The 17207-nt window shown below is 44.9% G+C and overlaps 1 protein-coding gene across 3 annotated transcripts in view; it reads right to left on the reverse strand.

Moving 5' to 3' along the window:
• The window catches only part of CBFA2T2 (CBFA2/RUNX1 partner transcriptional co-repressor 2), a 185252-nt gene that overhangs the window by 26399 nt on the left and 141646 nt on the right, over positions 1-17207 (reverse strand). For all 3 annotated transcript variants that reach the window (XM_038750179.1, XM_038750180.1, XM_038750178.1), the window contains exons 3-5: positions 6580-6720; positions 3466-3707; positions 1925-2014 (exon numbers count right to left, since the gene is read on the reverse strand). In XM_038750179.1, coding sequence (XP_038606107.1) covers positions 1925-2014; positions 3466-3707; positions 6580-6694 — 447 coding nt within the window. In that variant the 5' untranslated portion in view covers positions 6695-6720. The remainder of the gene's footprint in view (positions 1-1924; positions 2015-3465; positions 3708-6579; positions 6721-17207) is intronic.

Consider the following 17207-nt stretch of genomic DNA (forward strand, 5'->3'; position numbering starts at 1 on the left):
GATGTATAACTATAACCTTAATCTTCTGGAAACGATGGGGACTCTACAAAGAGCATTATCGATCTTTGCATTTGGGGCATATTTACGAGGACAACCTGCCCTTAGCATTATAAAATATTGTAATTATTTCCTTATAAAAAGAATCCTGAAGCAATCTTGTGAATCCGGTGTCCTGGGGATATAATTGTCGAGTTAGCTGACACTCAGAACTGAAATCAAGACAGCACTGGCACAGCTGTTGGGGGGGAAAAGCCACACACCAAACTGCGCCCTAATGTTAAAGTGACACAGGGAGAGAGCGGAGAGACAGAAAACAGAAAGAGAATGAACGTAAGTGCTTTCGCCTGGTTCGACTGGGCCCATATCTCAGGCCTAACGTGACAATTACACCCAGTTCTCTCGATGCTAGAGCAGCAATCACCTGTCTTTTAGACTGTGAGCCCACTGTTGGGTAGGGACTGTCTCTATATGTTGCCAACTTGTACTTTCCAAGCGCTTAGTACAGTGCTCTGCACACAGTAAGCGCTCAATAAATACGATTGATTGATTTCCGCCATCCAACACTCGCACATGTGAAGCTGCGGCATGCTGTACTCTGGCAGGCTCGTGATGTCACAGTGAACGCTCCCTAATCCCCTAACACTCGAGCCAAAACGCACTGTGAAAACACACTATCGCAATATTACGGGTGCACTGCAGTGACTTCAATTAGCATCGCTCTTCTAAAGCGAGAAAAGTGGGAATGTTTAGATCAACCAGTTATTCAATCGATGGTATTTACTGGGTGCTTACTATGTGCAGAGGAATTTGGGAGAGTACAGTGCAAGACAGTTGGTATGCATGCTTTTTTAAGAAAGATTAAAATTTTCGCTTCGCCTCACCCTCTACTTAGGAAGGGGAAAAAATGGTGATCTGTGATGTACCAATTTAATCTTATTTGATCTATTTATTGGATTTATTTATTCTATCATATACTTGGTACAGTAGTGAGTACATAGTAAGCACTGTGTGAATAAACACCTTTGAATGACTGAGTGGTTTATGTGGCTCATATGTAAAAATGGCTAAGTAGCAAACGGCTTTTAATTTGAGGCATCGGGGGCACATAACGGCATAACCACGGTAATTCATCTGCGATTCCAAAATAATTCCCACTCGGTCGGCTCGAGTGTGTAGGATAACCAGGGAATGGCTCGGAAATGAGAGGCCCCAACCACAGATATTTGGCTGCCAAAGCAAATTAGGGAATAAACAAGTCAGTTGGAGAGAATACATAAAACCACGTCACTCCAAGTCATCCAGAACTGGCTGAGAAGCTGCCTTCAATGAGGAGAGGCCGTGAACGAGGGCTCGGAATTGGCGACTTCCTCACTGGCCTGCTCTAACCAGTCTTTCGTAAAGGGGCAAAGCAAAGAGAGGGAGATCTTTAAACAGCTCCACGTCATTAAGACATCCTGGAGTGTAGATGATGCTCTGTATTCACATTTGACATGGGTTCCGCTCTGGTCCTTCTAAAGGGCTAGGGGTGGGGACAGGGGAGAGGCAGATAAATGCTCATACAATTGATGTACAACTGATGATCTGTCCAAAAACGCATTTTGCTGAGGCTGCGATCTTTTTAAAATCAGGCTAAAATGATAAATGGTGTTATGTGGGTGCTGTCTAGGCAAATATTACATGAGAAATGAAATTTTCTATGAGAATATTCATTATTCTCATCATTTCTTTATTTTGTGGGGAGCAGGACCAAAGTTATCAAATGAACACACTTCAAAAAACCTGGGTTTCAGAAAAAATGTTTTAGAAAATAGGTTCGGCAAGAATTGTCTTACTATATTGCTTCATATTTCAATTTTTTGCCAATGATCTTCAAGAATACTCTGCTTACCACACTAATTTAAAAAAGCGCATGCTCAGTCTTTACCTTGAGGAATGGAATCACGAAGGGACGAAGTGGGAAATTTGTAGCCTCTTGAAGCTTACAGTGAAATTCTTCAATAGTCACTGTTGAGTTCTGAAAAAAGGAGTAAAATTATGACTGTGATAATTTTAAGTTTTATGGTGATTTTCTCTCGGGATTTTGTTATTTACCTATAGGACTTCAATCAAGTTAAGAGCAGAATTCAACTATGGAAAAAAAAACCCACCATCTCTAGAAAGCAAAAGATCACCCCTGCCAGAATTTGACTTCCATTTTCACTCCATGCTATCTATCTTCATTAATAAAGAAAATGAGCAAACTCAAAAAACAGTTTCCACAATACTATTCACTCACGCTGCTACTCTAAAATGACTGCAACTGATTGATCTCATTCTAATTCAGAAGCCTTAAACCATACTATAATTCCAACAGTTTCCAAGCCTGAGAAAATAATTCCACAGCACCCTAATTTACCTCACAAGAATAACAGTGTATTTCAAGGGAATATCCCTGTACCACTGAATCAAACTGATGTGAAGTCTATTTGGGGGGTAAATATACATGGAATATCAGGCTTCTAAGGGCACTGCCCTGCTTATAAGCAGCTGCTTTCAACAGTAAGAAAGTCATGTGTGAGATTGTACACCTAACAAAGCCACCCACCCACCCCCAGAACACCTGCTACAGGGTTAAAGACAGATCTCCATGAAATTTATTAACCAACATTTCTTCATTCGAAAATAGTACAGAGCAAGCACAAAATCAGTCAGCAGCCAATACCAGGAAATCACACTCCCCTTCACCACAGGGCCACCCCACATGATGTAGATTATTTGTCTAGAAAGAATAATATGCTTTTTTCCATTCTGAGGAAATTACATCTGCATGTGCATGAGGAGATGAAAGGTAGGATTCATTCTGAACCACTTACATCATGAAGCTTGTAATTTGTGAAATGATTATTTTGAAAGTTAAACCTGCTATTTTCACTGTCCTCTTTAGTTTGGAAATAATGTAGCCGGCACGGCATAACGCACTTGGATGTCAGAGAGACTGCTGAAACCTACTTAAGTACGCAGAATGCAAGCCCAATGGGGGACAGGGATTGTGTCCAACCTGATTAACTTTGTATCTACCCCAGCGCTTAGAGCAGTGCTTGGCACATAAGCATTTAACAAATACCATAATTATTCTTATTAGTTGGGAAAAGGAGGTTTTCAGAAGTGTCCAGCCTAGCAAAATAAAAGTGATCTCACAAACAGGGCAGGCATAAAATTGATATCCACCAGGTAGACATCGCTTCTACAAACAAACAGTTCTACACATATATACAGGTCTCTGTTATAGTGTGCATCTGTGAGTATATCACAGGGAAGGGAGAGGGAAAAACTGCCGAGTTTGTCATTGACAAGTTTGGGGATGTTATTTTTAATTCTTTCAGTAGTCTGTTCCAACGTTCCTTGGTACAGCTTCATGAGTGTTTAATGGACGAAGAGGACGACGACGGTGGTAACGATCACGACGATGATGTAATTCGTACTCACCACCAATGCTAGAACCAGTGTCCGGACCTTTTCCCCAATCTCGGGTGAAATGTCGTTGCCAAACTGCTGAAGGGTGGTTAGGAAGCGTTTTAACTTGCTCAGCTGTCGGGCTCCACACGTGGCTGGCAGTTGCTGATTAGTCAGTGAAGAGGAAGAGGAAGAAGCAGGACCGTTGCTGAACCTCTGGGGTGGGGACGGTGCACCATTTAGGGTCGGAGGAGAATGGTTAATCCCGTTGGACACTGACGGGGAACACAATCAGAAACCCCAAACGGGCATGTTACCAAATGCTGCTTATTCATTCATTCATTCAACTGTATTTATTGAGCGTTTACTGTGTGCAGAGCACTGTACTAAGCGCTTGGGAAGTACAAATCGGCAACATACAGAGATGGTCCCTACCCAACAATGGGCTCACAGTCTAGAAGGGGGAGACAGACAACAAAACAAAACATGTAGACAGGTGTCTGGCACAGTTACCCCATCAACAAGGGGATTACATTCACCGATGATGCTTATGGCTGTAGGGCCTTCTTCAAGTCCCAAAGAGATGGAGTCGGGAACCTTAACATCCCCAGCTTTGGTTCTCCTCAGAACATTCGCCAAACCCGTGTCCCCCTCCATCCCCAGTGTGCGTGTACACGCACAAATTCATGCTAAGTAATACAGTTTACATAAACCATTCTGTATAATAATAATGATGGCATTTATTGCAAAGCACTGTTCTAAGCGCTGGGGAGGATACAAGGTGATCAGGTTGTCCCACGGGGGGCTCACGGTCTTAACCCCCATTTTACAGATGACGTAACTGAGGCCCAGAGAAGTTAAGTGACTTGCCCAAAGTCACACAGCTGACAACTGGTGGAGCCGGGCTTTGAACACCTGACTTCTGACTCCAAAGCCCGGGCTCTTTCCACTGAGCCACGCTGCTTCTCTAATTGTATACTGGTATAATTCTCTAAATGTATAACAATTTTACCCTCTCAGGGTCGCACCTGGAGGGTTTCCAGTACTCTACCAGTCTCGACAACGAGAGTCAAGCAGAGGCCTAACCATTCCATTCCAAGCTTGGCCAGTGGCTAGCGAGTGGAAGGCAACCTGCTACAAATCAAGACTCGCCCGTGCTGGGCAGCAGCAGCATGGGAGAGAGACGAGGGCTGAGACTCAAACTGACTGCGCGGAAGGAGGCAGTGGTAAACCACTTCCATATTTTTACCAAGAAAACTGTATGGATCCACTACCAGAATGATGGCAGGTGGAAGTGGGGCGTTTTGGGAGAGATGTATCCATGGTGTTGCTATGGGTCGGAGACGACTCGACAGCATAAGACAAGACAAGCGCTTAGCACAGTGCTTTCTACATAGTAAGCACTTAATTAATGTCATTATTACTATTATTATTATTATTACTATTACTCTATAAGGCCCAGGCATTTGGCTGGCATTTAACAGCCAACTTGCTTTTCAGACTTCTTTTAAAACAGGTCAGTCTAGCCACTAGCAGTACTGACAAATTGAAGCCTAACACCAATAGCATCAACCCTCACTGGTTACAAAACCTAAGCTTCTTCCGCAACAGTTTTCTCTACAATGTCTTTTTGAACCGCAAAAATCTTTGTTTTCAACACCCTGAACACTCCTCTCTACTAAAAGCTTCAAAGCTTTCTTAAATGAAAAAAATTTGGAAGTAGCAAATGCAGGTAGAAAAGTGCTGACCATCCACATTTTCTGTAGTACGAATCGTAGTAACAGTGCTTTGCACATAGTAAGCGCCTTCTTCAAGTCTCAAAGAGATGGAGTCGGGAACCTTAACATCTCCAGCTTTGGTTCTCCTCAGAACGTTCACCAAACCTGTGTCCCCCTCCATCCCCAATGCGCATGCACAGGTACACAAATTCATGCTAATACAGTTTACATAAACCATTCTGTATAATAATGATAATAATGGCACTTATTAAGTGCTTACTATGTGCAAAGCACTGTTCAAAGTGCTGGGGAGGTTACAAGGTGATCAGGTTGTCCCACGGGGGGGGCTCACAGTCTTCATCCCCATTTTACAGATGAAGTAACTGAGGCTCACAGAAGTGAAATGACTTGCCCAAAGTCACACAGCTGACAAGTGGTGGAGCCAGGATTTGAACCCGTGACCTCTGACTCCAAAGCCCGGGCTCTTTCCACTGAGCCACGCTGCTCAGTGACTAGTGTCAGTACTAGTGACGCTGGTGGGGGTTTTAGTAGGATTTACTGAGCACCCGTGTGGTATGCTGCACTGTACTGCTACAGAATAAAGAAGTGAAGTTTGAATAAATGGATTATTCCAGTTAATTACATCTACTTCATCTAAAAGATACCCCTTTGTGTTGCCAACTTGTACTTCCCAAGCGCTTAGTACAGTGCTCTGCACACAGTAAGCGCTCAATAAATACGACTGATTGATTGATTGTTACCCCTCTCCAATGGTCCTGTTTTATACCCACCCGGTCACATCCTCACAATTTTTCAAAGAAAATTCAAGTCCTGGGTTAAATGGTGGCTTCAAACCCGCTAGCCTCCTGCTTTTTTTTCCTCACCCCTTGTCTTGTTAGACTGTGAGCCCACTGTTGGGTAGGGACTGTCTCTATGTGTTGCCAATTTGTACTTCCCAAGCGCTTAGTACAGTGCTCTGCACATAGTAAGCGCTCAATAAATACGATTGATTGATTGATTGATTGTCTTGCTACATTTGGTTGGCATAGAACAAATCAGATATCCGAGAAAGCAACCGAGTTTGTCCTTTCAGTTAAGTATCAACGTGTTCAGATTCTACAACGCATTTTCCTACTACAGCCAATGTGTTGTCTTAAAGCCACCCAGTTGCTCAACTGGGAGGAAAATACCGGGCTTTCCGACAGGAAATTTTAAAATGCAAAAGAAAAAAAATAATCCATTTAAATTGGCCCTTACCCCTATGAGGAAGATAGAAATTTAGGAGGGCCAATGGAGAATGGAAAAGGGATATAGCTGGGAAATCCGGCCACTTCATAGACTGCTTGCCCAACACGAAAGGGCCTATATTCTGTAGGGGGGAAAGCCATGAACCGTTCTACCATTCTAGCATGACACGCAAATGACTTACATGCAGTAGGCGTGAATGACACCGGGCGGGGCCCACCTGGGTTGACAGGTGGCAGGGGCGGCATGGTGGGAGGTGATCTGGATTGTATCTTCACTTCCGCGGGGGATCCAGGCATCGCTGGGATCCTCTTCTCGCCAGCAACTGTTGAGAAGAAATGACACACGTTCGTCTGCACGGGAAGGGCTAAGGACATGTGGCTGAGCCCGCGGCGCTCTCACCTAAAGACAAGGCGCGGCATTTGAAATACCGCGTCCCTTAGGCTGTGCGGTGGTAAGTGCTATTAGATTTTGCTTTCGTTACACTGGAAGCCCGGAGGGATTTTACAAACTGATTTCATTCAGCTTCAATCAATAGCCCCACGAGAGAAACAGGGGGAAGCAATCCCTGCCATTTTACGGAGAGGAACCGGGCTCCGAGAAGAGAAGCAACCTGACCACGAGAAAGCAGCAGAAGGAAACGGGCTCCAGGAATTCTGATCCCACGTCTGACTCTCACTTCACCGGAAAACTCAAAGAGTTGAATATGATCATAAGGTTTTTTAAACAGCATTCTAAATTGAAATGACTCTGTGAACTAAATAACATTTTTACTACGCTGGCCTACAGAAAGTTTTAATACCTCAATTGGAATTCAGTTAAGAATTGCCAATAATACAGTTTTCAGGAATTTACAAAGGAGCAGTTCCCTTTTTTTTCTTCCCATTCACTTTATTTAAGATGATACCTACATTAAAGAGACATTTACAAAGGTTTTTTAAACAGCTTTCTAAATTGAAATGACTGTGAACTAAATAACATTTTTACTACGCTGGCCTACAGAAAGTTTTAATACCTCAATTGGAATTCAGTTAAGAATTGCCAATAATACAGTTTTCAGGAATTTACAAAGGAGCAGTTCCCTTTTTTTCTTCCCATTCACTTTAAGATGATATCTACATTAAAAATACATTTACAGTATATTATTCTTTCACCTACTGGGAGTTTAACTGGAAAATTGACAACAAAATAGGGTCTTGGGAACAACTTTCATTTATTTCTTTTCTTGTAACCCTGAAAAGGTCATTTGAAGAACTTTGCCTCTTTCTAGTCCTCATTTTTCCTAATTGCAAAATCCACGTGAACTTTCATTCATTCAATCGTATTTATTGAGCGCTTACTGTGTGCAGAGCACTGTACTAAGCGCTTGGGAAGTACAAGTCGGCAACATATAGAGACGGTCCCTACCCAACTGCGGGCTCACAGTCTAGAAGGGGGAGACAGACAACAAAGCATGTGGAAAGGTGTCACGTCATCAGAAAAAACGGAATTAAAGCTAAATGTACATCACTGACAAAATAAATAGAATAGTAGATATGTCCAAGTAAAATAGAGTAATAAATCTGTACAAACATATATACAGGTGCTGTGGGGAGGGGAAGGAGGTAGGGCGGGGGGATGGGGAGGAGGAGAGGAAATTTTATTTGATACAAACTCGCTGTGAACGGTTCCATTCCCATAAATTTCTACAGTGGCTGTATTCTGAAAACCCATCACTCTCGCTACCTCATTCACCCACCATTTCTCTACGGAGTAGCAGTCCCGTTTTACAGGTGAACAAACTTAACCTAGAGAGGTCAGAATGAAACCGTAGAAGAACCATAAATTCTCTTCCCCTGAACTACTCTGGTGTAGGAGCCTAGGTCCACCCAGGGCAAACCTCTCCCCTACAGAAAATAATAATAATAATAATAATAATTTCGGTATTTGTTAAGCGCTTATTTGGAGAAGCAGTGGGACTCAGTGGAAAGAGCACGGGCTTTGGAGTCAGAGATCATAGGTTCGAATCCCAGCTCTGCCACATGTCTGCTGTGTGACTTTGGGTAAGTCACTTAACTTCTCTGAGCCTCAGTTCCCTCATCTGTAAAATGGGGGTGAAGACTGTGAGCCCCACATGGGACAATCTCATTACCTTGTTTCCCCTCCCCAGTGCTTAGAACAGTGCTTTGCACATAGTAAGCGCTTAACAAATGCTATTATTATTAAAGCACTGTTCTAAGCGCTGGGGTAGATACAAGCTAATCAGGTTGTCTCACTTGGGGCTCACACCCTTAATCCCCATTTTACAGATGAGGTAACTGAGGCACAGAGAAGTGACTTGCCCCAAGTCACACCAACACAACCAAATCACTTCCAGGGGCTTTGCTCGGAATAGTTTTTCTAATAGTTCTTATTTTCAGTGTTGCCACGCACTAGGATCCTATTTTAAGATCCCCAAAATAGGCTGATTCACTGTGGGAATGTTCCCTGATATGCCCATCCTTACTGGTTCAGGAGTTGGCCTGACTGGACGCAGCTTATGGCCAGTCTACCTGGACTCCGGGCAACACAACACGGCGGCATTTTGGGAGAACAGTCTCAGGGTGAGGGGGAGAGGGTGACAATATTTTGTGTGTTTTTTTAAAAAAAATGGCATTTGTAAGCGCTTACTATGGTCAGGGCACTGGACTGAAGAACTGAGGTAGATACGAGCTGATCAGGTCAGACGCTCCCTGCCCCACATGAAGCTCACAGTCTCAATCCCCATTTTACAGAGGGGGTAACTGAGGCATGGGGAGGTTAAGTGACTTGACTGAAGTCACAGCAGGAAAGTGGAGGAGCCGGGATTAGAACCCGGGTCCTCTGATTCCCAGGCCTGTGCTCTTTCCAATAGGCCACGATGCTTCTCCAATAGCCTGAAATGTTTCATCAATCAATCATATTTACTGAGTGCGTATTATATGACAAAACATGGTACTAAATGCTTGGGAGAGTACAATACAGAATCAGCGGACATATTTCCTGCCCATAATGAGCGCTCATCATCAGTCTAATATGTTGAAACTGTTGATGGCACTACCATCCTTCCCGTCTCACAAGCCCGCAACCTTGGTGTCATCCTTGACTCCGCTCTCTCATTCACCCCTCACATCCAAGCCGTCACCAAAACCTGCCGGTCTCAGCTCCGCAACATTGCCAAGATCCGCCCTTTCCTCTCCATCCAAACTGCTACCCTGCTCATTCAAGCTCTCATCCTATCCCGTCTGGACTACTGCGTCAGCCTCCTCTCTGATCTGCCATCCTCGTATCTCTCCCCACTTCAATCCATACTTCAAGCCGCTGCCCGGATTGTCTTTGTCCAGAAACGCTCTGGGCATGTTACTCCCCTCCTCAAAAATCTCCAGTGACTACCAAACTGCGCATCAGGCAGAACCTCCTCACCCTGGGCTTCAAGGCTGTCCATCCCCTCGCCCCCTCCTACCTCACCTCCCTTCTCTCCTTCTCCAGCCCAGCCCGCACCCTCCGCTCCTCCGCCGCCAATCTCCTCACCGTACCTCGTTCTCGCCTGTCCCGCCATTGATCCCCGCCCCACGTCATCCCCCGGGCCTGGAATGCCCTCCCTCTGCCCATCCGCCAAGCTAGCTCTCTTCCTCCCTTCAAGGCCCTACTGAGAGCTCACCTCCTCCAGGAGGCCTTCCCAGACTGAGCCCCTTCCTTCCTCTTCCCCTCGTCCCCCTCTCCATCCCCCGTCTTACCTCCTTCCCTTCCCCACAGCACCTGTATATATGTATATATGTTTGTACATATTTATTACTCTATTTATTTATTTATTTTACTTGTGCATATCTATTCTATTTATTTTACTTTGTTAATATGTTTGGTTTTGTTCTCTGTCTCCCCCTTCTAGACTGTGAGCCCACTGTTGGGTAGGGACTGTCTCTATATGCTGCCAATTTGTACTTCTCAAGCGCTTAGTACAGTGCTCTGCACACAGTAAGCACTCAATAAATACGATTGATTGATTGATTGAAAGCGAGATTCTTGGGGCTGACCTGACGTGAGGGCTAGGTGGTAGAACCCGGTTCAGGGTAATTCATTCAATCATATTTATTTAGCGCTTACTGTGTGCAGAGCACTGTACTAAGCGCTTGGGAAGGACAAGTTGGCAACATATAGAGACAGTCCCTACCCAACAGCAGGCTCAGGGTCTGTAATCACAGATCATTTCAGGTTACAAGTAACGGGCAGTTGGCCCCGCAGGAGGATTTGGAGCAATCACAGAATTCTCTTCAAAAGACATCCTCCTCTCAGGCTGAAGTATTTATGGGGTGCTGGATACCTCTGAATCAGAAAATTGTTTTCCTCAACCACAGCTAGGACTTCCTAACGAGAAAACACTGAACCTAACTGATTTCTCTGAAATATTTACTTTAAAGACACAGAATAAATGCATTCATTCATTCAATCGTATTTATTGAGCGCTTACTGTGTGCAGAGCACCGTATTAAGCGCTTGGGAAGTACAAGTTGGCAATGAATAAGCGTTCGTCAACATGGCGACACCTTTTCATGAAACCACTGTCCATTACATGCTGTCATCTGCGGGTTTGAAAACAAAGTGAGAAGCAGCGTGGCTCAGTGGAAAGAGCCCGGGCTTTGGAGTCAGAGGTCATGGGTTCAAATCCCGGATCCACCAATTGCCAGCTGTGTGACTCTGGGCAAGTCACTTCACTTCTCTGGGCCTCAGTTACCTTATCTGTAAAATGGGGATTAAGGCTGTGAGTCCCCCGTGGGACAACCTGATCACCTTGTAACCTCCCCAGCGCTTAGAACAGTGCTTTGCACACAGTAAGCGCTTAATGAATGCCATCATTATTATAAGCGCTTAGTCCAGTGCGCTGCACACAGTACGCGCTCAATAAATACGACTGAACGAAGTGAGCAACACGATGTATCGGGGAAAATATTCAACAAATCATCCCTATCCCTCACACGCAGGGCACTTTATTCTTCTGAAATTGATGGCTGTCCTATATGATTAGCTGTTGCGCTTGCCTTTTCCTCAGTGACTGTTCTCGGCATGCCCTGCTGAAGAGTTGACAAGTTTCCAGCACATCCATCTGTGGCCCAGCCTTTTGGGGGAAGGGGGAGAGGGGAAGGAAGGAACTTAGTTGTCTCACACTAATGTGTCGTGTGCAGTGTGCAAGAACCTAAAGGGAGCCTCTCTTCAGACCACCTGCCATTTCAACAAGGGTGCCAGAGGCCTGGGGAGAGCTTAACAGTTTGACGTGTTTCAGCATTCAGCACGAGACGGAATCGGGCTCTCTGAGCCGGCCAAAAACTGAAGTCTGAAATGCCTACTTAAAAGTTCTGATCCTTTCTTGGGCATAAACTGGCTTACTTGCAGAATACCCAGGAGACAAAGGCGTCGTGTCTCATCATTCTCAGTGGTCTGATCTGGGAATTCTACCCCATTTGTGAACTGCAGTTTAGTCCACCCAGGGTAATCCTTGTCGCAAAATGGTAATACACATTCCTACTTCACTGGGGATAACCTAAATGGAAACGGGAGCAAGAGAAGGAAGGAGGGAGAGGCAATCCTTTTCCGCTCTCTTATTCCTGTCTTCCTGTTTGAGTCTCCAACACTTAATTCTCCTCTCCTTTCCCCCGCCTCCCCTCCACACAAGGAGGCTGCGAAGGGAATTAGAAACACTTATCTGGGAGGAAGTTTAAACATTCAGGCTAGTAGATGAAGTCCCGGGGGAAGAGCCCTGATAGGGACTAATAAGATTACCAAGGATTTATCCATTTCTAGGGCAGAAAAGTCTTATCAATTTAAGATAGGGCAACCTGAATGCTGTGAAGCCGGTCCCAGGGCAGGAGAGGCAGTGGACATTAGGCAATATTCGATACCGGGCTAGAATGCCTTGGATATTACTATAAGAGAACTCTACTATAAGCCTCCGGGAATGGGAGCAAAAATTACTCCGTGGGCAATATTGCATACGAATTTCCACAAACACTGGCTTTGAAGAATCAAATACTTCCCTGAAAAACAAGACAATATTTTACCATGAACAGCCTAGAGTGTCCATGCCTGGAGATCTGTAAAAGAAGAACAGAAGTAGGAGATGGGCCCGCTTTTAGTTCTGATTTTCAGACCGTGTCCTGATGACCAGTAACTATGAAAGGCATACGAAGTGCCAAGTTTGTAGAATCACTGGTCGCTTTGGCTCTGAATACTTGCGACAGCACAATGAAACAGCAAAGATTACGTTTCAGATGGATGCCAGAGTTGGAAGCTTACAAGGTGGAAATCTCTCAGCAAAATTACCCATTAACTCAAATTAGAAAATAATGATCCCACTCTTTTCTCTATCCAAATAATACGACCCTGGGGGGAAAGTCCCAACAAGCAAGCTATTTTAATAACACAGGCGAGCCTTTAAATAATGCCAGAAAGATGATGACGAACGGCAAATACCCAAAGCTATAGAGCTGACAGAATGCTTAGATACATACTCCAAGCCCCACAGTGCTTAGATACATACTCTAATACATATGTATCTAAGCCCATTGAATCGTGCTCATTGTCACTTTAGTGAACAGCTTGTTCCGAAAGGCACAGAGTGTATCTTTAGCTCCCAGAAACCATCAAATCATATTGCGATACCTGTTCTGAACCCAACCTGCATCACCTGCGGGATAGAAAATATCACAGGCCAAAGGCAGCTGCTTGACTCAAAGGACCCCACTGTCGTTAGGACACCTATCAGTATGCAAATATGGCATTTAAGCTGTACCTGTGCAGAGAATAAAGACCTTACCTTTCGCTGTGCCCAAATTCACTCAGGCAGGCCCTTTTAGGAAGAACATTAATAAGCTCACTGTGGGTAGGGAATGCATCTTTTATGTTGTTGCTATGGGGCCTCGCACGCAGTAAGTTCTCAAATACCACTGTCTTGTTGAATACACTTACATTCATTCATTCATTCATTCAGTTGTATTTATTGAGCGCTTACTGTGTGCTGAACACTGTACTAAGCGCTTGGGAAGTACATGTTGGAAACATATAGAGACGGTCCCTACCCAACAACGAGCTCACAGTCTAGAGGGGGAGACGGACATTAATACAAATAGATAAAACAATCAATTACAGATATATACAGATGGATACATATGTGCTGTGGGGAGTCACTCATTCAGTCGTATTTATTGAGCGCTTACTGTGTGCACAGCACTGTACTAAGCGCTTGGGAAGTACATGTTGGAAACATATAGAGACGGTCCCTACCCAACAATGAGCTCACAGTCTAGAGGGGGAGATGGACATTAATACAAATAGATAAAACAATTACAGATATATACAGATGGATACATATGTGCTGTGGGGAGTCATTCATTCAGTCGTATTTATTGAGCGCTTACTGTGTGCAGAGCACTGTACTAAGCGCTTGGGAAGTACAAGTTGGCAACATATAGAGATGGTCCCTACCCAACAACGAGCTCACGGTCTAGAGGGGGAGACAGACATTAATACAAATAGATAAAACAATCAGTTACAGATATATACAGATAGATACATATGTGCTGTGGGGAGTCATTCATTCAGTCGTATTTATTGAGCGCTTACTGTGTGCAGAGCACTGTACTAAGCGCTTGGGAAGTACAAGTTGGCAACATATAGAGATGGTCCCTACCCAACAACGAGATCACGGTCTAGAGGGGGAGACAGACATTAATACAAATAGATAAAACAATCAATTACAGATATATACAGATACATATGTGCTGTGGGGAGTCATTCATTCAGTCGTATTTATTGAGCGCTTACTGTGTGTGGAGCACTGTACTAAACAGACACTGCAGGAAAACATTAAGTGGGCACCCTCATGCTTTGAATGAGTTGCTCCTCCTTCTAGGAGGGTTTCGCTTCCTATTCAGGAGAGGGGAATTGGCCTGAGTGACCATTACTTTGGCATAAGAGAAATCCAGCTCTAATTTAGTCAGAATTTGGTCCGAGATGTGGGAAGCAGAAGGGATAATCAGTTAACAAGAGTGGTTGGATCAGGAATGTGTCGGCATCTCAGCATTTGAAAGTTTGAAATTGCTTCATCAAAGAGAAGGAGGATCAGAGGCGAGGCGACGGTGGAGCCTGACATCGCTTTCACCCAAGGACAAGACTCACGTGGTAGAAAGTGGGGCGATTCCTCCCACTGCCTAGAAATCGGGATCCAGAAGAGGGAGAGGCCCAGCACCTGAGAGCAAAAAGTGGTTATCACTCCAAGCGGAGTCAGGCAACCTCAGATGCAAGGATGGCCCCAACACTTTGTTCAAGAGAAAGCAGCGAAGCTAACTGCAGACTACAGATCAGAGGCCGGCCTTTTTACAAGAAATCTGCTTATTACAACTGAAATTACTGCCATCAGGCACTCGGTTGCAGAACAATTAGGAATCCAAAGAAAAGCAGATGAAGATGCCCCTGATGAGAATGAACAGAAGATGACGGGAACCTAAGCCCTTTAGATGGAAAAACGGAGGGACAGTTGGCAATAAAGGGGAATGAAATCATGAGGCTCCCCAGTTGGTTCGGGCAGGTACCTGAATGCTGCTCTGACTGCTTTTCATTCGTTCAATCGTACTTATTGAGTGCTTACTGTGTGCAGAGCACTGTACTAAGTGCTTGGAAAGTACAATTCGGCCACAGATAGAGACAATCCCGACCCAACCATGGGCTCACAGTCTAGAAAGGGGGGAGACAGACAACAAAACAAATAGACAGGCATCAGTAGCATCAATACAAACAAAATTATAGATATATGCACATCACTGATAAAATAAATAGAATAATAAATATGTACACATATACACACAAGTGCTGTGAGCGGGGATGGGGGAGAGCAGAGGGAAGAAGTTGGGACGATGGGGAGGGGAGGAGGAGCAAAGGAATGGGGGGCTCGGTCTGGGAAGGCCTCCTGGAGGGGGTGAACAGGGCTTTGAAGGGGGGAAGTGTGCTAGTTTGGCCGATGTTTGGAGGGAGGGCATTACGGGCCAGAGGAAGGACGTGGGCTGGGGGTCGACGGCGGCACAGTTGAACACGAGGGACAGAGAGGAGGTTAGCGGCAGAGGAACGGAGTGTGCGGGCTGGGAAGTAGAAGGAGAGAAGGGAGGTGGAAACCAGGACCCAATTTGGCCACGTAAGAGCCCAAAAATATATTCTTGCAGTTCAAGGACCAACTGCCTGGATAACTAATGAACCACCATGCAGGGAATATTTACATTACAGCAGCATTAACCACCCAGCGGTTACAGCGAGAAAATCGATAGTTCTGAGCATACTTCTACTGCATTATCAATAAATTCATTCATTCAATCGTATTTACTGAGTGCTTACTGTGTGCAGAGCGCTGTACTAAGTGCTTGGGAAGTACAAGTCGGCAACATATAGCGACGGTCCCTACCCGGCAGCGGGCTCACAGTCTAGAAGGGGGAGACAGACAACAAAACAAAACATGGAGACGGGTGTCAAAATCGTCAGAACAAATAGAATTAAAGCTAGATGCACATCCTTAACAAGATAAATAGAATAGTAAATATGTACAAGTAAAATAGAGTAATAAATCTGTACAAATAATATATGAGTGCTGTGGGGAGGGGAAGGTGGTAGGCTTGGGGGGGGTGGGGAGGAGGAGGAGAGGAAAAGGGGGGCTCAGTGTGGGAAGGCCTCCTGGAGGAGGTGAGCTCTCAGTAGGGCTTTGAAGGGAGGAAGAGAGCTAGTTTGGCAGATGTGCGGAGGGAGGGCATTACGGGCCAGGGGAAGGACGTGGGTCGGGGGTCGACGGCGGGACGGGCGAGAACGAGGCACGGTGAGGAGGTTAGCGGCAGAGGAGCGGAGGGTGCGGGCTGGGCTGGAGAAGGAGAGAAGGGAGGTGAGGTAGGAGGGGGCTAGGTGATGGAGATGAAACAAGGGTGAAATGTGAGCCTATTTTCAAATGCAATTACCAACACCACCCCCTCCTGCAAACAAAACAGTAAATTCAGAATACACCGGGAAGGGTGGGCCCAATATGAGAATAATTAGAGAATAAAAACATTTATTAATAATGTCGCACAGATAATTACTCCCCTTCCTCTGAAGGACATAAATTACTGAAGATATTTACAAACAGTGGATACAGACCGCCAAGATGAAATGCTCCCTACCGAGACAAAAAGAAAGATGAGGAGGAAAAAAAAAAGGTCTTCACGAGAAATCTAAAGAAATTGTATTGGTATCTACCCAAGTAAGAACAATGATTGTGATGATGTATAGTGGAAAAGCAGAACAGTGGAGTAGATAGAGCACAGGCTTGGGACTCAGAAGGTTGTGGGTTCTAATCCCGGCTCCGCCACTTGTCTGCTATGTGACCTTGGACAAGTCACTTCACTTCCCTGGGCTTCAGTTACCTCATATGGCAAATGGGAATCGATACTGTGAGCCCCACAAGGGACAGGGACTGTATTCAACCCGATTTGCTTGTGTCCACCTCAATGGTCAGTAAAGTGCCTGGCACATAGGAAGCGTTTAAATACCATAATAATAATTATTATTATTACAACCGTAATTCTGGTCAAGTATCCGCACGATGCCTCAAAGTCAACACACTTTCAAATGGGAGAATTGGGAAGAATTGGGAGAAGCAGCATGGCTCAATGGAAAGAGCTCGGGCTTCGGAGTCAGAGGTCGTGGGTTTTAATCCCGGCTCCGCCACCTGTCAGCTGTGTGACTTTGGGCAAGTCACTTAACTTCTCTGTGCCTCAGTTACCTCCTCTGTAAAATAGGGATTAAGACTGT

The sequence above is a fragment of the Tachyglossus aculeatus genome, chromosome 8 (genome assembly GCF_015852505.1).
Source record: "Tachyglossus aculeatus isolate mTacAcu1 chromosome 8, mTacAcu1.pri, whole genome shotgun sequence".
In the NCBI taxonomy this organism is placed as follows: Eukaryota; Metazoa; Chordata; class Mammalia; order Monotremata; family Tachyglossidae; genus Tachyglossus; species Tachyglossus aculeatus.